The 22,896-nt window shown below is 27.0% G+C and overlaps 1 protein-coding gene across 2 annotated transcripts in view; it reads left to right on the top strand.

Annotated features, from left to right (window-relative positions):
* LOC114119153 (cadherin-related tumor suppressor) overlaps positions 1-22,553 on the top strand; it is a 43,292-nt gene extending 20,739 nt beyond the window's left edge. For both annotated transcript variants that reach the window (XM_050197088.1, XM_050197087.1), the window contains exons 3-18: positions 13,593-13,682; positions 13,759-13,889; positions 13,990-14,055; positions 15,160-15,252; positions 15,403-15,510; positions 16,455-16,556; positions 16,661-16,786; positions 17,187-17,277; positions 17,357-17,466; positions 17,528-17,842; positions 18,789-18,988; positions 19,155-19,269; positions 19,331-19,485; positions 19,562-19,746; positions 19,943-20,235; positions 22,120-22,553. In XM_050197088.1, coding sequence (XP_050053045.1) covers positions 13,593-13,682; positions 13,759-13,889; positions 13,990-14,055; positions 15,160-15,252; positions 15,403-15,510; positions 16,455-16,556; positions 16,661-16,786; positions 17,187-17,277; positions 17,357-17,466; positions 17,528-17,842; positions 18,789-18,988; positions 19,155-19,269; positions 19,331-19,485; positions 19,562-19,746; positions 19,943-20,235; positions 22,120-22,197 — 2,258 coding nt within the window. In that variant the 3' untranslated portion in view covers positions 22,198-22,553. The remainder of the gene's footprint in view (positions 1-13,592; positions 13,683-13,758; positions 13,890-13,989; positions 14,056-15,159; positions 15,253-15,402; positions 15,511-16,454; positions 16,557-16,660; positions 16,787-17,186; positions 17,278-17,356; positions 17,467-17,527; positions 17,843-18,788; positions 18,989-19,154; positions 19,270-19,330; positions 19,486-19,561; positions 19,747-19,942; positions 20,236-22,119) is intronic.
* The last annotated feature ends 343 nt before the right edge of the window (positions 22,554-22,896 follow it).

The raw sequence follows: 22,896 nt of genomic DNA, 5'->3' as shown, positions 1-22,896 counted from the left end.
TCGCAGTACCTATTGTAGTAAGTGCGTGACAAACTTTATAATGATATTATATTTGACGCATGTAGTTGTATAGCATTACATTATAGAATATTCAAATAAAAGAGTACCACTGACCAAACTTTGCCTGTATTACAAAGACGTTTAAAAACAAATCAACGGTCATACGGATCGGAGTAACGGTTAGCAACGGGGAGTAACGACTAACGGTCACTGTCGTGATAATTATTATTATAATACCTACCTATCTAAACTGAATGACTTTTGAATGTTGACCTATGTATAGGGGCTCGTTTGACGTTTAATCTCTTGATATCTTGAAACAATCGTTCAGGTATATAATATATACATAGTTAATACTTAATAGTATGTCTAATTATTTAAGCTTTAAAGATCAACAGAAGAGTTTACTTACTTGTTCCGTACTATAATAAGCGTAATGACCTACATTATACAACTGCGTTATTATAGCCATACCTACCTATAGACTAATAATGGGTATAGGTATATGACGTGGTATATGTTTATAATAATATAAATGCCATCTTCTATATTTTTAATTACCATTTTATACAGTTAGCCATAACTAATAACTTGCGCATTCAGCGTGTAACTACCTAAGACAAATTAAATAAAAGTCGGACGTACTTTACGTTATTAGATGACGGGCCACTGGAACGAGTGTTTTTAAATATTGCGGTGTTCTGATTACGGTTTTAGACGCTGAAACAATCATAATATAATATCGTTTTCAGAGTATAATATTCGACTAACATAGCTGTTATTATACCTATTTTTATATGTGAGCATATAAAAGCAATGAGTACTATAATACGTTTCATCTAAAATACATTTTCAACCGTTCGTGGTACTTCATAAAATAATACTAAAAAATTCAACAAGTTTATTATAGAAACAGAATAAAATACGGATTTAGTTTAGTTAATTTCAAATATTTATCATACACTGTATGGTGTTTAAATGTTAATTATAGTATAGTATAAATAATGTATTGTTTATTTTTTGTAGTGCATATACGATATACTTATTTGCTGTTATTATTTATATAATATAACCATTTATAAAATAGTGATAAAATCAAATTAAATACGATGTTTTATCTGGAATGCACTATGTATGTTCAATGTTTATGTCGTTTATGATATATACTAGGACGATAATCTAGCATGCTCACCGACTTTAATAATGAAGTTCTTCAAAATCTGATTTTTTTTTAATTTTTTAAATTTCTTAAATAATTGTATAATGTAGGTATACTTCAATATTTTGGAGTACTTGAGATTTTTATACTATTAAGGAATGTCGTGTGATAATAAAAATTTCCGTTTTTTTACGGAGGAAACTCCTAAATATTATACCGTTATATACAACGATAAAATCTCATTTATCTCGATTTTATCTCGATTTATCTCGATTAAAAATCATGGTCTTAAAAATACCAAAAATCAAATTTTGAATAATTGTATTATTAAAGAAAATGATGAGGTGAGCAGACTTGGTGAGTCTCCTATAAATAATATTTATTTACCTATATCTAATGGTCTATAATATTGTATACTTCCGTATGATTAACATAATACGTAATATGGTTGATAATCATCCGATTGTTATGAAGTATAATCATTACAACATTTTACAATAGATTAATGATTAATTAACGAATTATTTTATAACTGCCCTTCAGTTTAATTTTTAATAGCTAAAACACCGATATTGTAATTACCCGTGTCTTTGAAATTATTAACTAGTCAGAATTTTTTTTTCTAAATTTGTATAGATACATATCATTATAGTATGTATAATATAAGTATATTACTTCAATAATAATAATATACGCTCATGTTTAATGAGAATTAAATTATTAAGTACGAATACACAACATAATATAAACGCATAGAATTTAATAAATTATAAAGAATTATGAATTTAATCTATTCTATATGATGTAGGTGATAAGCGAAATTTTTAAGAAAACTAAATTTCCTGATCATGTTAACAAAAAAAGAGAGGACATGCGTACGATAGTTTAAAACTCTTTTCATATGTATCGAATATATACAATTAAATCACTTTTTTGAAATATATTTTCTGGTTTTCACAAAAACAAAATTTTAAATATTTAATATAATAAATATTAGATATTTGCTTTGTTTTTCAAATCTCGGACAAAAATCATAAACAAATATAAAACTAACGAAGACCCGTGCATCTCTCCCCCTATATTTTACACCAACCACACTGAAATCAAATAAATAATAATATTTAATTTATTTTTTACCCATTCGAAGAAAACACGCATCAGACATTCAAATTATACTATTAAAATCACAAATGTATATACTCATCTATGTTTTCGTGTATACCTAATAACCACCTATACTATATTATACAGATCCATATCATATCATATCTTCTTAGACTCGAGTGTTATCAGCTATCTATTGTTATTTTATCTTCTAGAACTAGGCTATGCACACCCCACGACGTAGTGCCAATTATTTGATTTACGTGTCCGGAGGATATTACGTGACGTATTACGGTCCATTATAGATGGGCACGTTTTTTATTATTATTATTATTATAGTACTATAATTCTAGCGCTAATATATAATAATAATATATAAAACGGTGCAGAGCGAAACGACACATACGAAAACAATTTTTCTCCGAGTTTTCTCGTAACACACACACACACACTTATAGACTGCACACATCATATACACAAAATTGGGTCGTTCCGTTGACGTATTTCTTTACTCATCATACACTACAAAAATACGCATTATACGAGCGCTGACCGGAAAATTCCAATATTATCTGTCCGTTGTGTTGCCGTTGTTGTTGTATATTACACGCGTCTGCTTCAACAGGTTAGGTATTCCTACGATCGTGATCTGAAGAAAGTATATTATATACCTATTTAGAACAAACACAAATCTAATTGCGAACTGTATAATTGGGCGGGGTAGGTAAATATAGTATATATATTATATTATATACATTTTACTGTACATTACGATATTGTGTCTGTTTATATTATATATTATACACGCGGTTATCTATACGAGAATAAAGTATTGTAGTACCTAATAAAAATATGAAGAAGTAGAAACGAATGCGATTGAACCAACTGAATTATAATTAACGGTATACCTACGAAATCAATTCGAGAATAGGGAAAGAAAAGGTATGCATATTTGTACGTGAAAAAACAACGCGAGTATTACAATCATAGAATATCGTTGGTAACTGTTACACAGAAAACGCATATATTTATTAATACCTAATTATATGCAAAACATAATATTTTTGTTTACAATAAATCTCGTGTTGTTTTCATAGTGAGTGAACTGATTTACTTTATGATTAAAGATTTTACTTAAATGCGTTACGATTATTACCTATTTATGTTTTTGAAAATTTTATCTTGAATCGTTGAGGCTGGAGAATCTATTCCAACTCCCAAGTAGGTACTATCAATACACTAAAAATATTTACTATATTTACTACATAAGTCCCAAGTTTATAGCTGACAATCGTTATATAGCTAAATTTTAAATAAAATCCGTGTCTACATCATTATACGTTTGATGACAAATAAATTGTTCATTCAATAGGTTCAAAGGTATAATAAATAAATAAAATAAGTATTTCCGTATATAGGTTTACATATTATGTTCAATATTATACTTAGAAAGATGTTGTTTACTCTAAGACTTAGACTCTATAAGACATTGTGGTACATTTAGTAATAACAACCGCCACCATGCGTTTTTGAACTACTCGTATTTAGACTTTTAATACATCCGATTTAAACAAATTATTTACTTTTAAAATAACAATGATTTTGAAATATTTTTCAAATTGTTTGACGTCTATTTATTCTTGAAAATCAGACTTTTTTTTAGTATTAATACTATTGTGGATTAAGTAAAATATTAAATAGTCTGCTCAATCCTTTTTGGAAAACGTATGTTGTTATTTTTTTATTATTATCGATTTTGTTGACGTGTATTCCTCTACGATGATCACCGATGCAGTAAATTTCGAAGGTTATTCGATAATTGTGTGGATTGTTCTTAATTAGTCTTTAGTCGGTTGATGGTTGTTATTATAATATAATATGGGTGGTATAATACTATACAACTACCTAACCATTGACAAGTTTATGTAAAAGTCTATTCATATTGCATGATACTAGGGTCCAACACTCCGACCTTTTCTATTGTTTTATGAGGAAAAAAAATTATCAGCCTGGAGTCCTTGATAAAACTTACTGACTAATCCCGGTGGAAGCTAAATATTCTAGTGCACGGTTGGTCGAGGAGCTGCCGGATGTTCCGCAAGGGCAAGCGTAACGTCACTTCCGGTCTTATTTCTGTTTTGTTTTTTCGTTTTATTTTCAACCCTTTTCTTTATACGTACATTGTACCTATTTAACGAAATTAAATCATTTTTAATAAATGGAAAAATGTTATTAATAATATAACTGTAGATTTCACAAAATTTCTTCAAACCGAAGATATTGTTTTCTCATCCGGCTTGTGTAATAAAAAAAAAAAATAAAAAAATGGTTTTCAAAATGTATGTTGAAAATACCTACGTGTACAATTGTCAATTATAAACGGAAATTTACCAATAAATTAATAAATGACTAATAAATTGCGCTTAGGATTAACTATTTTTAACCAATCGCTCACAAAACATTTAGTTTCAATACACCAATTGCTACATTATATTATATTATAATATATTCAGTGTTGATAAAGCTACAACTCCGCTAAATAACAGACATTACTTGTTGGTCATCTAATTTAATATACTATACAAAAATAATATTTTATTATACTCATTAGGAAAAACTTGAGTTATATTATTTAAATTAAATAAAAACATACTAAAAAAAAAAAAAACATTTATTTTAAATATTATACAAAAGAAATTTTATTTTTATTCTGTTTATCACTCAAATTTATATTAACAAATAAAAAGACCTGCAATATTGGTATATTTATCATAAAATATAAGGAACTAGATAAACTCATTAACACTTTTTTTTGGTTAAGGAAAGGATCGTTTAACGCTTCTTATTTAGCATTTTTTTCTAGATAAAAATGAAGTTTACTCTAAACTATACTTTTAAAAGGTCATTTTAGTTACATCATCAAAATTTAAAAAATAAATAGTACTTAAGTACTTAAGACCATCGATTATTTTTGTTAATTTAATTTCGTGATTATTTTAATGTTACTCTTAATTTTTTTATCACTACACCGTAACACTAATTATACATCACTATCCTTTGCCACAAATTGAGCGACACAAGTCATTTTCCTGCAACACCCGTTTACCGCCGTTCTTGACTTTCTTATTCAAACAATCCTGTATTATACAACAATAAATTATTTTGTTATCTATCTTTTTCTTTATTATTAAGACACTAAACAAATTGTGTCGATTATATAATTGCCTTGCACTTTACAGTAATATTTTATTTAAAAAATAAATAGTACTTAAGTACTTAAGACCATCGATTATTTTTGTTAATTTAATTTCGTGATTATTTTAATGTTACTCTTAATTTTTTTATCACTACACCGTAACACTAATTATACATCACTATCCTTTGCCACAAATTGAGCGACACAAGTCATTTTCCTGCAACACCCGTTTACCGCCGTTCTTGACTTTCTTATTCAAACAATCCTGTATTATACAACAATAAATTATTTTGTTATCTATCTTTTTCTTTATTATTAAGACACTAAACAAATTGTGTCGATTATATAATTGCCTTGCACTTTACAGTAATATTTTATTTAAAAATAAAATATATTTATTAAAATATTTTCAACAAATTATTGAAAATAAGACTACAGTATCTAACCTATTTTTATAATACGAATACATTAAAAGGCTGAGAAAGTCTGACCTATTGACATTGTCTATACACTTGAGTACTTAACTGATCTGAGTATGAATACTGAATTATAGAATTTTAATTTTACAATATACCTAGTCAAAAAACAAATATGATTTATATTTTTAAGTGTACACAAAACGTTATGTAGTTTAATATGTAGACCTCTGGTCATTTTTTATATTTTTAAATATCTAATGGTTAGTTAGTGTCAATATTATTTAAAAAATAAATTGTAAAGTTTATTTAAATGTATTTTTTTTTTAAAAAAAAATCAGTCAGTTTAAAACGCGTTAATGCAGGATAAAATTTTGAGAGACAAACATTTTTGTAATAATTATTACCTAAGCTATCTATTAAAAGATGATATTACTATTAAATGTTTAATAAACTTAGTTCATAAAGGTAGATTTCTCTCTCCCAAATTGTGTATATAGTAACTTACAAATTAATAAAATCTCCGTGCCATCTCTATAGCAAACACATATTATGACGTGTACCAAAATAATTATTGATTGGTACGATAAATTATTATACAAGTTTTCCTTAGCAATACACTATTATACGAATTTTATCTATCATATTGATTTAATGCGCCTACATTTTGTATAATACGTTCAAATTCGAACAAAACATCGAGGATTTCTACCGTAATTTTAACTATACCTGTGTTTATGTATTTTGTTAATAAAAATTTTTCCGTAGTATCATAACATCAATTAAAACAAAAATAGTTTAGATATAAGCGTTATACATACGTCATGTATTATTTATATCATTATTATTCTAATATAAATAATATATTATTCATAGTTTTAATAAAACAATATACCTGAAAATGTACACCATGGACGTTTATATCGAAAAAGACATCTTAAAACTTACTCAAGCTTCTGTTGAAATGATTAAAATGAATTCATATTATGTACCCGAAATATCACGTTTTGAGTTAGTAAATATTATTAATTATTATACATGCGCGGTATGTTGAGTTACTTATATAATATTATATAGCCACCAATGAAAAAAAAACAAATGAGTCGAAAATGAAAATCACGATCTGTTGTTCGAATTTTAACGGGTTATATAAAGTGTAGGTTCAAACACTCAATTATTACATTATGCTCAAGACAAAATAATAGCCGCCGACAGGATTTAATACAAGTGTCATACATAATATAAGTATTATATTGTATAATATTATACAGAGAAACTTTTCTTTTCGGTAAACGCTCACTTTTAGGTACTTAAAATAAAAATATAATTTTCTTATGTACCCAATAGCTTAAAGTATTTCTGAGTTTTGACTTCAGGTTTTTGAAAAATAAGTTAGGTAAATTTCTTTTAGGTATCAGGTGCCATATTATAATATTTTCTTGAGCATAACATAATATGTTATTTATTATTATGTGTCAAATATTGAGATATTAATTAGAATTTTTTTTTTATCACTTAAAATATATTTAAAAATTAACTCATTTAGCTCAGACTCAATACTTGTAAATCTTCAATGGATGCTTAATAGAAGATGATGTCGTGACCTAAACTTTTAGTCTAAAATAAATAAAATTACATTAAATAAATTTAAATCAATACATAGTGTAGCCGCTGCTGGATTATTTCTTTTATCATATCCGTCATTTTATCATAACACGCCATACGTATTCTTATTGTAAAATTAGTTTACAGTTTGTATATTTAATAATGAATAAACAAAAAAAAACTATTTGATAACCATAAGCTCAACATTTTCAGAAAAATATTCTACCTACACATTTTATTACAGAATTTAAGAAATAGTCACCGATACATAAAATGACGAGCATTTTCTGTCAAAACTAATGCACCGTGTATTAACATACGAAAACTCATCGTTACGTAATATCATCATTTAAGCACGCGGTTTTTATTTCTTGTCCGATTAACAGCCTAAATTTCTACGTAATTCTATTGTATTGTACGCATAATATTAAAGCCACGAACAAAGTCTAAAATTTAATCGCCCACTATATTCATCTACAACTACAGCATTACGACTTATCTCCTCCATTAGCAGATCAAGTGCAATAACTTACAGAATACATAGTACTATAGTAGGTACCTGTATATACCTAATATTGTTTTCACTCATCGCTTTATTACTGCACCGGAGTCGAACGAATTGACACATTGCGATTTGGTCGATCGATGTCATTTATATAGAGGTATATACATGTATAAATATTATATGGTCGTCGGATCGTGACAACGTTTTTATATCGCCGTAATACAATACGCACTGTCGGCTGATTATATACTTGCAATGACGATCCCGAAAAATAATCATATGCACTCCACTCATCCACTGTATTGCATTGCTAAAGAATGACTTAAAACAGTTTATGGACTTGGCGTTTTAGGCGTTTGCTAAATATTACAATACTACTAAGTTAAAATTATTTCTCGATGGGTTTTTGGAATTTTGGATAGTATTTTATTTAGTTGGATCAGTGATTATGATATCTTGTTTTCTAATAAGTCGTATATTACGTGATTTCTATGTTTTTCTCAAATTTAATATATATTTATATTTTATATAAATACAATATATAATTATATATGTGTGTGTGTGTGTGTGTGTGTATGTGTGTGTGTGTGTATTATATTATGTATACAACAATTAATATCAGTTTAAACGTGAAAATTGACAAGAAAAAAAATAAACTCAAGAGATACAATTTTTCTAGAATTATTTATGCATATTGTTCGATAGTTTGGTCACACGGTGAATATTCGGTTTTCATATTTTTTGATTTTCAGTAATACTTTGTTTGTGTATATTAATATGGCTAGGTTAATATTAAGGTTTTAAGTGGGTATAAGCTGTATAGTGTGTAATGGGTAATAGGCATTGTTATAACTTATAGCCATTCTGTTTTATATGGTTTTGTTTAGAATTATAATAAAGTATTTCTTAAAATTATTTAACCATTATATCCTAACCAAATTACTAAATATTATATTAATCTAACCTCAATCAAATTAAAATGTGCAATTATTATAATAATTAGATCATATTAAAATATTAGCAGCTGACTTATAAAAATTAATTGAACCCATTAATGGATTACACATGAACTACACATCGTGCAGATCACGCCTTAAACACAAAGAAGAAAGAAAAAAAATAATTTAAAAGCCTTATCAATGATCCAAATATTGAAAATTGTTTAGTGACGAACATTATTGTAAAATATTGCGTGGTTTTACACTAGTTAAAGGAAATTAATAGTAACGTTCCATTTTGATATATTTTGTATAGTTTCATAATATTTAAAATTATTATTCCACACAAAGAGCATAAAAAGAAATCACAATAACATCGCCTATAGAAATACTTGATACCTATAATATATTTATTAGAAGTTTTGATTACGTCAATAAAATTGTGGTCATCGGATATCGTTCCTAGTGACTGCTTTAGTGTTATTTTTTTCATTTTATTTATTGTATTGAGTGAAAACAATAAGTTAAAAAGTGAAGACTTCTTTATTAATCGTCGATCATCTTCTAATATTTTCTTTGTTATTATTTTTATTCAAATTTCGCCAACAAATTACAGACTACAATACTATAGACTATAGTACTATATAGAGACCGAAATGTATTATTATTATTTATAAATAATACCTAATAATCAATTGGAGTAATCAACTTGACATTATTCTATTATCATGGTGTCAGTGGTTAAATAGACAGTAGAAACTATAGAACTATACAAACTATTAGTATAGACTTATGTACTTTACGTATACCTAATTTTGTAAATCTGTTATTGAGTATAATAGTTTTGATACTATTGTCATTTCTCAGTGTCAAAATGAAATTGTATTTTTATAATTTATCAGTTGATATTTTTCTTTTTCTTTATTGTCGGAATTGTATATATTTATATATGTATATATACGTCGATTATTTGGTTTGTAGGTAATAATAAACACTATACGGATTATAATGTATTAGCTACCTATACATGATATGTAATTTTTTAATATCATAATGTTATAATGTTGGTAACTGATTTCGAATTTGATTACTCATCGAAAATTTAATAATGCTAGTTAATAAATATAATTTTTCGAAACACTATATTATGACTATTATATTTTACGGAATAAATATAGATTTTTCGTACAACCGTATAATTCTTAAGTTATATAGTATACGTGTTGGTATGGCGATTTAGATCACTATTATATGCCTATAGGTACTAATAAAAACCGTTAATCTCATAATTTTTTTCTCTATCAATTTTACCGTGAAATCGCACTTTACCTCACCAAATATTATAGTAGCTCAGTTTAGCGGTACATGTTGTTTGAAGATAAGTCGTGTAAACGATTCCTTTGAAAAATATATAGATAGATAGATAAGTATATAGACAGATAGCTGGAAATTGGAGTATAATTTAATACTATTACAGTTCTTATAATTCGTATAGATTTTAATGGGTAAAAAGATACATTAAAGCTTCACTCTGAAAATCTTATGACATATATTTGATATATTTAGTGTAGGTGTATAATACCTTTACCAAAATTACTTTTTTAGAGTAATAGAAAAAAAGAGATGATAGTATTCGATCAAAATGTTTTAACTTTCATTATTTGTCTTTAAACAAGGATCACGTAAACACCTAAAAATTACAGAGGTAGATAGAATTAGTTGAATACAATGATTTCAGTCTAAATGAAAAATTGCATAATATTTGATATTTTATAATAACAATTAACAATAAAATAAATGAATAATTAACCAAAAGATTGCTGACTTATAATAGAAACTATATCCTTTTAACGAATACAATAATATTTATATAAGCCATTTGAATTGTTATTATTGGTGGAGGTGAACAGAACATTATTTACGTTTCATTAAAAACTGTAGAAAATATCATTCAATCATAATATCTTTACTTTACTTCAGGCATTTTAAAGTATAAATAATAAACATGCAGTAATAATACGTGTTTTGTTTGTATACGTCCGTGTATGTTTACCGTATCCGGAAAATCAGATCTTCAGTACAACACAATAATATAATTTATAGTATTTGATTATGATTTGGGTACACGTACTTCTAGTACTCATTTATACGAAATGAATAATTCATTAAACAATTACACGTTCAAAGATGATCACGAAATAATCCTTTGATTTCGACGAAATGTGAAACGTTCACATTGTCCGATACGACGCTACGTCCATGTGAAAATTATTTTAGAAAAGTAAGCTATAATGTGTTCAGACGTATTATAATATTGTGTATATTATCATTTATATATGTGATAAATCTGATGGTACGGTAGTCGTCACGACTGTTTAACAAGTGGCTCGAAATTGCTGAATAGTTATCCTAAATATAATAGTGTATACTAATGTAGTATTATTATTTTATTTTGATGTATATGTATAGCTGTTGTAGGTGCGTGTCTACGAATTATCAAATTAGCATATCCATATAATTAAAAATCATAAATATTTTCGTTTCGACATTGGTGAAATTCGAAAATATGAAATTGTTGTATCTAACGGCAACGCTTTCCTTTGGAAATATCTATAAAGCTGTCAAGAAAATAGAAAGAAAAACCACTTAGTAAATAAACATCAAAATAACAATCTGGTATTTCGTAGCTGAAACGAAATAATAATTATTATAGGTAAAACGTGTAATAAAATAAATATGTTAGGCTATAAAAACTCGTCTAAACCCTTTTAGTATGAGCTGATCAACATTTTATAGATACAGTTAACAACGAATGATTAATAATTTATATAAATATAGTAAATGAATTCGAAATCAATAAAATGTTTAATTTTATATTGTTATAATGAATATTTTGGAATTTACACTGTATATATTCAGCCTCGATAAATTTAAATCAGATGTACTCGCATTGACTACACATCATGATTATAAACGAGAAAAATTACTGACGAATTGCAAGTGTTTAAGAATGACAACATTAATTAACTATAATAAAATTGAAAAATAATTACATAAACTAACGACTAACATCAATTGATATAATACTGCTGAACATAATTAATATGTGCAGAACATTTGAATATTCATGATAAAATGTTTGGTTTAAACTATAATATAAGTAGAACAAATATCAATATTTTATTGCAATTAGATTTTATTGTTACCTATGAGTTAAACTAAGAGACTATTATGTTATAGCCATTACATATAATTTTTGTGGGTTCGTAAGAATTATCGATAGCATATAATATTAATATATTATATAGGTACAATGTACAAAGTACATATGTATAGTTAAATGTGAAATAGAGTACAACGACACATTGCAATATTTCTACGGCAGTGGCAAGTAATTTGATAAAATTCGTTGACCAATAAACCAAATACGCGTGTATTTGAAATAATTTGGATTTTAATATATTTATTAAAACATTTTATCGGAAAATTTAAAATTTTCCGTTGATTGTGTGGTGATTTTCCGTTTATGGTGGTATTACACATTAACATAATATTATTATAATGAAAACTAATAATGGCCAGTTTCAAAAACGTTTATACCTTATAGGTATCGAGAGCAACCTCTATTTATTACCTAGTAAATACCTATATTATGCAGATTATAAAATTATGTCATTAAATATTTTAATGTAGACAATGTACACTACAACTGACAATATACTCATCGCGGTATCTCCATGGCTTTTATAGTTCTCGGCTTAATATTATACAACAACTCAATAACTGGAATGGATAAATAAATTTATTATTTACGTTTAAAAAAATATAATTACCTAATTAATTAACTCTGTTTACTTTGTATTTCTTATATAATATATTGCCTGATTAACAATTAAACAAAATTATCCATTTAACATTTATTATTTAATTAATAGTGGAGTCTATCTGCAATAGTAAAAAACCGATTTGCTAACATCACAAGTTAACGAATACTTCTAATAGTTCTCGAGCGACACGTTACGGTATATTGAGTTATTTGTGATAATATATAAAAATATCGTTCCCCCGAATAACACATATAATCATAATACATATATATAAATGATATAAGTGACGTGAAACGCTGTACTTTTATGAGTTATACACCGTGAGGAGAATCTTGCGTGCATCGGTAGCGATTTGTTCGGTTAAATCCGAAACGGATTTCCTGTTACTCCAAACATACCTATAATATTATACAGTGCGCTGATACACTTGAGCTCCTCAACAGCCACCTGGCACCTGTTGCCTATATACTTATTTACCATCTGTACATAGGAACATGCTTTCGTTACGGTTGGCGAAAGCAGCATTTTCCATCTCATTGTTTTACTCAGGTTTCAAAAAAAAAAATAAAAAAAAAGAATAATAAAAGAATTTAAATTCATTGAATTTTTTCCTGGGTAACGTATTCTTTTTAATTTTAAACCATTCCTAAATATTCTTCCATCAAGTTCTATACATAAATTTAAGTTTTATACAGTTGTTATAGCTATAATTATCATCAGATTTTCAATCATAATATTATACGCATTAAGTTATAATCATTATTAGCATTCATGCGTTCAAAAATGACTCAAATTGTACATTTTTTTTTATGCAAATATTTAATTCAATTTAACTTTTATAGCTGTGGTGGACAATCGATGTTATTTAGAAAACGGCGGTTCGGCAGAAAGCTTCTTCGTGTCCGAAGATGTACCAGTCGGATCTATTATTGGTACAATGAACTTATATTTATTTTGTTATCTCTTTACAATTATAGCAATATAACTTAAATTTCCTAAATTTTATAGGCGTTTTGAAGATAAACGGAGACACGTCCGAAACTGGAAACATAAATTTATCACTGAAAGAAGTAGACAGTCCGATAGCCATTCTGCCCGGCACAAAAGAACTCACTCTAACGAAACTATTGGATAAAGAAGTATATTATACGATTATAAATTTATTATTATCATAACAGATGTTTAGCTATAAAAAAACCAATTATATAATACTAATATGCCACGTATGTTCCAATGCAGGGTATTTCAGGACCATCTTCCGTTTACGTAAATGTAATTTGCGAGAGAAAACATACAGCCGATCCAGTAAGTCCTTATTGCTATAAAATCACAAATTATTTACATAAAAATGTCTTAAGTATTTATTTATATTTGTACATATTATAGATGTTAGATATACATGTTTCTGTTATCTGAATTTACTTCATAGACCTTATACTTAACCTAACCTAAGTATAAGGTCTATGGTTTACTTATATATCTTTGTATAAAAGGTTCTTTATCGTTTATACGTATAATAAATTAATATGTAATACTTAATAGTATGATAATGCAATGAAAATAGCAAATTGTAAAAATACCTATATTCTACATTAAAAATGCTTTTAAAAATATTCGAAAACTTTATTTTTATTACGTTTATTTTACCTATAATATTATTAAAATATGTATTGTATTAATAAACATAATACACAATAATAAGATGTAAAAATTAAATATTTCCGTTGTTTATAAAATAGGTATAAATATAAACAATTTTGTACATTACAATATTACATAAACACTCGCTTAGCCATGTTTTTATTGTATTTGATAACTAATATACAGGATTTAATAGTTAATAAATAATAATATGATATAGAATAGAGTCAAACAATATAATATTTTACCATATCGATCAATAGCAGCTAAACATGAATTTACAATCAATCGACTTTTTATAATATAGGTATTATATTATACTATGCAACAAACCTCGTAATTAATTACTTTTATACCTATACTTCAACAGCATATAGTAAATATATACAATTATACAATTTATATTCAAATTAATAAAATGTTTTTCTTACGTAAGTATAAAAATTAAAAATTATTCATATTCAATAAAAATATGTAAAAAATATCTATAAAACTAAAAAAAGAATAAAATAAAAATCTCGTAGGTTTATGATTTTATTGGTATCTGAATCACGCATAATATATTCAATATGTACACTTTAATGCTTACTTATAAAAACTATACTCCAAAGATCATCGGATCCTACTTGCTTAGCCCTAATTATAATTATTATATTACTATAGTAAGACTACGATAAAATATAAAGTAATTTTCGGACTTCCGGAAAAGAAAAAGCACTTTAGTAAAATATTATTATATTGTATATCTAACCTCGTGCGTGTTTCCAGAACTTTGCGATTCCTGTGAGTATTCGAGTCACCGATGCCAACGACAATGCTCCCATATTTGTCAATGCCCCTTATGTACTCAATATATCTGAGGTATGAGTGATTTAATTTAAAACAAGAATTTTTTTGTTGATTTTTTTACAGTTATATGTCTATTATGGGAATTTGTCATTATTTATTTAGGTGTATATATACTGCCACGTTTCTATTTTAATCCTATTTTCCACGCGTTTATCATTACAGGTGACCGTGGTCGGGACCAGAGTGCTCCAGGGTATCAAAGCAGTCGATGCTGATCAACTCGGTCCATTTTCCACTGTACACTATACAGTGCTTCCGGGACCGCATTCAGTAAGTTAAACACATATCTATAATTTTTATTATTTATCGAATCGACAAGGAACATAATTATATATTATTACATATTTATAAATATTTTATTTGAATTGTAACTGATTAACGAGTTCTATATATTATTATACATATTACATATTTTAATATTTACATGTATAGGTACAACCTTATTATTGTACCTATTTATGTGCCGTGGCTTGTTTGATAAGATATTTATACATAAACAATAACAATATTATATTTAATATTTTTTTTCTCTACTTTACAAACTCTTTGATCGTAAAATTATACTGTATATACTATATTATACTATATATACGATTGTGTATTTACTATTTTGTGCAGCCAATTTTCATAGGTGGAAATAAAACGATCTTAGAGGTATGTTATATTACATGTGCATGTAAACATTGTAAACGAATCGGACACTAATATAATAGAATATAATATGATCAAATAACGATTTTAAAATTTTTATAATATCAGTATGTATATTAATTATAACTTAAGTTTAGTCATATAGTGACGGATCCAATAAGGTGGGATGAGGAGCCATGGCCCCACTACCAAATACTCTTCCTAATTTTAACATCGAAAAGGCTTAATTTAATTTAATTCAATAATTGAAATATGTAGTAGTATATTGCCAGTTTTCTTGTTCAAATTATAAATAAATAATTTATATAAAAAATATATATATGAATAATAATATGACAGTGTGACACTTTTATAATAAAATATATAAAAATTATAAATAAAACATTAATATCTTCCGTGGTATATAGGTAGGTATATACCTAAATTTTAAAAAATTGTTTTTATTTGATGCGTTTACTCTAGAATCTGTACCAGATAGTTCATATTTAGACGCACAGTAGATCATTAATATAATATAGTAGTACATTAATAGTTAGACATTAATATTATTACAATTATTACAGGATTTTTTTGTTTTCGTCAATGGCCTAGAAGGAACTTTGGTATTGAGAAAAGCGTTAGATTACGAAACTCTTTCAAATTTTACTATCAGTATTCGAGCACAGGTACCTAAGTTTACACTTATTTATAACGACAGATAATATTATACATAATAATATGGCATACAATAACTTCAAACATTTTTTGTGATTGGACTTATTTGTTTTAGGATCAAGGAAATCCACCGCAATACACAGATACAGTCATATTTGTTAACATCATTGACGCAGATGATCAAAATCCAAAGTTCTATGATGAAAGATATACTGCTACTTTACCTGATAATGCTGTCAAAGTAACGAATATTATACACTAAGACTTTTTAGTAAAATTATCATAATCGAAACCGTGAGTTTAATGTACTACAAAAACATTAAAAACCAATGTATTCAAAATTAGCAAACTCTTGGTATGCAAAAATATACTTTAAACAAATCTTTGTCAATTTTAAGTGTATACCTACAAGTATAATCAAAATTTATAATAGGTATACATAATAGTAGGTATAGTAATATACATAATACCTACTAATATTTGAGCCAATTTTTACTGGATTTAATTTCTTCTATTTAATAACAAAATAAAATATATGCATGGATGTATTAAACTCACTGTGGACATGATAAAAATTATTAATTATATTTTTTTCATAATATTATAATACCGTGTTTTTTTTGTTTGTTCCACATAATCAGGGCACAAAACTTAGGGTGTTTCCAAGAGAAATTGCTGCATACGATCAAGACCTCGGTATAAATGCTAATATTTTTTACACCCTGAACTCTGGTTGGTATTTGAATTGGATTTAAAAAAATTGTCATACATTAAAACTTAATATATTTTTTTTTATCGTGTCATAATTTAGATACTCAAGACTCTCGATATTTTGAACTGGACAGAGTTTCGGGTAGTGTTACCGTCAAACGTGCCATTCCAGAAGACGATTTATTACAACCGATCACTATGGTCATTCGAGTATGTATTTAGTCAACTCTAAATTGCAGGCATAACTGAAAAAAATATATATATATTTTAGGCCACACAATTCGATAACCCCGATCGTTACGCGCTGGCCACGTTAGCTATAAGCCGGCCGGGTACGTCACTTCGAGAACTACAGTTTTTACAAGACCATTATCAAGCGGGAGTGCTCGAAAATGTGCCGTTAGAAAGTGTCCTGCTGACAGTGATCACCAACAAGCCAAAGGACAAGCGTCTGAAGTATTGGCTGAGCAACTATACAGACATATTTTCGATTTCGATCAGCGGTGACATTATTTTGAAGAAACCGCTGGATTACGAAACAATTGACAATTATGTGTTTTATGCTTTTGCCACCGACAGTTTTATGGTAGGTATCTAACTGGTGTATTTTTAAAAATATTATATTTTTACGAGTTTGCGACACAAACCCCTGTCCATATTTTATTATATTTTTTATAATATAATTAATACGCGTGTTCTGCATAACATACGTTTCCTTATTTTTCCGCAGTTTTGTTCATACTATACGAGTATACGACTATATTATTTGTGAACAGATCTTTCTCTGATGATAAACTCCATATAAATCTATAATCTCATTATTATAGTAATAATCTATATTTATTTACGGAATAAATTTTAATGAATATTACATTATAATATTTTATGTAATTTTGGGGCCGAAACTAGTTAATTAGGTACCTTATTTTGGTGTGGGAGACGTCGATTTGTTTCGAACACACCGAGTTCTCTGGTTGACGTACTGTATTTTCAACTGCATTTTCTCAGTCAAATACAACGACTATATTCTTGTTTGCTTAAAGTAATTTATTATTAGTATTCTGGATACTTTCGGATTTACAATTATTGATTGGACTTGTTTCAATTTATATGATTTATTATTTAATAGAATTTTTATTCTGTACTTATAATATAAGTATATCATAGTACAGAAATATTTAAAAACTGTAGATACTCGTATATAACTGAATACCAAATGTTTACTTTTTCAATTGTTTATAACATCAGTATTAATATTATTGGAACGAATGAAATAATAAAAAAAATTACTGTTCTCCATAGTTTAATAGCCATACGCAACGAAAATTTTTGGAGCAATATTAATTGTCGAAAAATTTCGTTCATGTGGTCTGTCAACTCCAAATCGACAAAAAAGTGACAGAAAATCCTCTAATACTTAAATACCTATATTTTTAGTTATTATTATTAATATTTGTTTGGACTTACGACGAAATACATTAAATAATGTTTATATTTTACTTTCGTATAAATTAAATAACCACGATTTTCAGAACACTTCAGCATTTGTTAACATCACCGTACTGAACGTCAATGACTGGGATCCGAGATTCCGATACCCACAATATGAGTTTTATGTGCCAGATATATCTCTATCTCAATTACTACCAGGCACGGTGATTGGTAAGGTGGAAGCTGCAGATGGCGATCGTGGTGATCGTGTTACTTTAGCATTGCGAGGCCCGGAATCTAGGTATAGCAATACATAACATTATTTTATCATATTATAAAATAACGTAACACATAAGTACCTACATAACTTACTACTTCACATTAAAAATAATAAATGTGATTATTTTTCTAAAATTGCATTTAAGAGTAATGTTTAATTTAATTTGTTTTATTTAATCATATTTTAGAATGTTTGCCATTGAAGATTCGGGAGATATTGTACTGGGTGATTTATCAGATCTTAACACCTCCACGGCACATTTAGTAGCAGTGGCTACAGACACTGGAATTCCTCCGAGACAAGTAGGTGTTCGATTTATATTTTGTTTAATTCATATTTTATAATATTTAATATTTTTCATAGGCTTCGGTACCCGTTATTGTACATTTACCAGACACGATTATAAGGTCTGCTGGTCGAACATCTGCTAACAGCTATACATTATTTGTGATATTCGGAGTTATTTTGGGCGTCCTTAGTTTAGTTATAATCGCATTGATCGTCCATATTCAAAAAAAGTATTTTAATTTACTTTAAAAAAACAAAACATTTTGTTACTCATTTATCACTCAATTATTTTCTTTTTTTTTTTAGTAAACGACCGAAACAACTTGGCACTGCAACTAATTTTGACGTACGTACGAAATTTGAAGGATTTAAACGCACCAATCCGATATATGACGAAAAACGTTTAGTTGGAGTGGGCACCAAAATGCAAAATCCATTATTCAATCCAAAAGAAGATTCTGCCGATCCTTTATACACTGCGACAGTTAAAAGTTTGTATTTTTTATACAGTAGTATGACTTTAATTATTTGAAGAATTTTCAAATACAGTTATTTGAATAACTTTTAAACTAAATTATTTTAATACAACATTATTCTAAAAATTATTTGAGATTTCGAACACAACCAATCTTTTTTAAATTTTTTTACATAGACTTACTATTTTACCATAATTTTTGACAATTCTAGCAACTAGAATGTTTCCTGGAACAACTAATGGAAATGGTCGAGCTAAAATGGGTGCAGTACAGCAAACACTTCCTCGATCTAGGCACAAGTTCCCTGCACCAGCTCCACCGCAAGTACCCAGGGGTAGTGGAGGTGGTGGCCGATCACCTGCTGGTTCTTCGACCACTACGACTACAGCCACTCCAAGTCCAGTGAGCAGATTTTCTAGAATGCCCCATTGGCCCACCGAAGCTATTCCTAAACGTGTTAAGAAGCTCAGCTGGGACGATCGTAATTCGTGTGCTCACATGACGGTATGTACAATAAACCAGAATTAGATATGCATGACATAATGATATTAAAGTATAAGTATTAAATTTAAAAATTAATTTTAATTATAAATCATAAGGTTATAGACAATTTATGTCTAAAATCTTGTAAAAATGATAAAATTATTGACCAAAAAAACCAAGTGGACCTTATTGACTTACTATAAACATTTTTTACTGATATTTAAAAGATAACATTATTAAATTCAACTGTATAATATATTAGTATACCCTACCAATAAATATTATTACACATTACAAAAATAATTAGGTACTTAATTAAAATTATTTACTTAATTATCAATCTAACTAATCTAAGCGAACATCTTCTACTAATAAAATTAATCTATTTGCTCTATTTGCCAAATAAAAATTTGTTAATTTTTAATGTATAGAAACTTAAAATTAGGTACATGCAAATGTACGATATATATGTGGTTTCTTAGACTCAAGAGTGGTATTAACTTCACAATAACGTGGATTAAGCATAATTAAAAATTACTGTTTTATCATTCGTATTTTAATATTAGTTTAAAAATAGAGATCAAACACGAAACAGCCCTTAACGTATATTATAAGTACCTACATTACAATTATTATCGATTATTTCTTAATAAAATTAATATCTCAAGATAATTTCATTGTTATTGCGAAAATGTATTAGAATATGTATTCAGGTTAATAGTATGTAACGTAAGATAAATTAACGAAATTATCAAAGCATAGCGTTCGTTAACTATATAGGTACATTTATTTCATTGAACCACTCCTACCATCGCAGTTTTTAGCTCTTGTAATTGTTGAATTTTAATCCTGAACAGTCAAATTACAAAAACAGCTAATCTAATAGCAATATAGAAAGTTAAGTTCGAGACCACAAGTTATGCAGGTGGTTATCTATACTGACTGTACTATTATAGTCAATAAAGGAAACGAGATGTTTTAGTGAAATTATAAAGTAAAATAAATTTAACAATTAATTTTACTTAACCATTGATTATACGTATATAGTATATCGCATATGTACAGTAGTATATAGGTACTAGATAATAACAAGTTTGGTGTTTTGAATTCAATCTACCTATTACTTACATTTAATAAGATATAGTTAAGGTGAAACTATACTTAAATGTTTTGTGATTTACGTCACGCAGTGTACAATTATTATGTTCATAAGGTTTTAAGATAGGAACCTAAATTTGAATTGCTTAAAAAAAGTTTTAATGTTACCTACGTATTTTTTTTTTTTTAATAAACGCGTAGAAAATGGTTTTTTTTTATTGGGCAAGTGTATAATATAAATAATATACGTTTTAACTTTTATTTTAAATTTACCAATATGGTGATATTATAAATAAAATAGGTAAATACCTATTATATATTATTATTTACTAAATAATCACTGTAATGTATGTTAACAGTGTGGCTCAATTATTAGTAAAAATTGCAAATAAAAGTTATTATTCGTAATATTCCCATATATTTTCTTTATGAATATATTTTATATTATGATATCTGAAATATTTTCTGTATAAATAAATAATATTTTAGTTTGATATATTGTATGATATAATGAATTTAATCTATTCTGTGCAATGGCATTATTAGGTGTATTAACCGACGCAGGTTAGTCCATTAGTCCGCCATTATATAGGTAAAGGACTGTTTGGTTAAATATTCCTTCTAGTTATGTGTATTGTGTATATACATCATACAACAATAGTGGAACAGCATTATATTACAGTATTATATAAGTATTGCTCGAGACTTGTGAATTTATCAATAATATAATTATATTTTTATTTAAATAATAAGTATTTTTATGATTATGACGCCTAAATATTTATTGCATTGTCCTTTATTGTTTAGCGTGAGATCGATCCGAGCGTTAGCGTGACTCCAGTCGAAGAAACGAGAAGAGAAGACAATTTAACCGTTTATTTTTAGGATATTTCGGTCATTCGAAATTAAACTTAAATTTTAAGTATAACAACTATGTGATAAGATCAAAATTATAACATAAGGTATTTATATTATATTATTACATTTATACATATTATACAATATACATACGTCATAAAACGTGTATATAAATCACATTATTCCTTTTTATTGTGTTAAATTTAGTCATGTAAGTATATTTTATGTTAAGTGTAGCTCTTATATATATATAAACTCATATAATTGTATAGAAATAATCATGTAGCTTTTTAATTTTTTTTTTTTTGTGTTGTAATTAACTTTATTATATTTTCTATAAAATGAGTGTCTTATGTACGGACTGAATTATAAAAAATATCTACTACATATATATTATTTGTTTATAAAACATAATATATGATTGCTGTTCAATAAATAATAATACATATAATTATATTTTTAATTTCTGCCTTTGATATATTATATCTACCTAACAATTCAATCGTTGACCGCTGTGAAACACAACGGCTCATCTGAATTTCTGGATTTTTTTTTAATGAACACAATTATAATATTAAAAAGTTTCACTGCAGTAGGTAATTACTAATTATATAGGTTCCGATATAACCAACGACTCACGAACGCATTTCAAAATTAAATTTCACAGAAAATCGATTACTTTGATATTTGGATTAAATATATAATCGTAATGTTGATAGTGATTTG

Source organism: Aphis gossypii, chromosome 1 (assembly GCF_020184175.1).
Source record: "Aphis gossypii isolate Hap1 chromosome 1, ASM2018417v2, whole genome shotgun sequence".
In the NCBI taxonomy this organism is placed as follows: Eukaryota; Metazoa; Arthropoda; class Insecta; order Hemiptera; family Aphididae; genus Aphis; species Aphis gossypii.
Note: the sequence above shows the minus strand (reverse complement) of the source record. Positions and strands in the feature narration are given on the sequence as shown.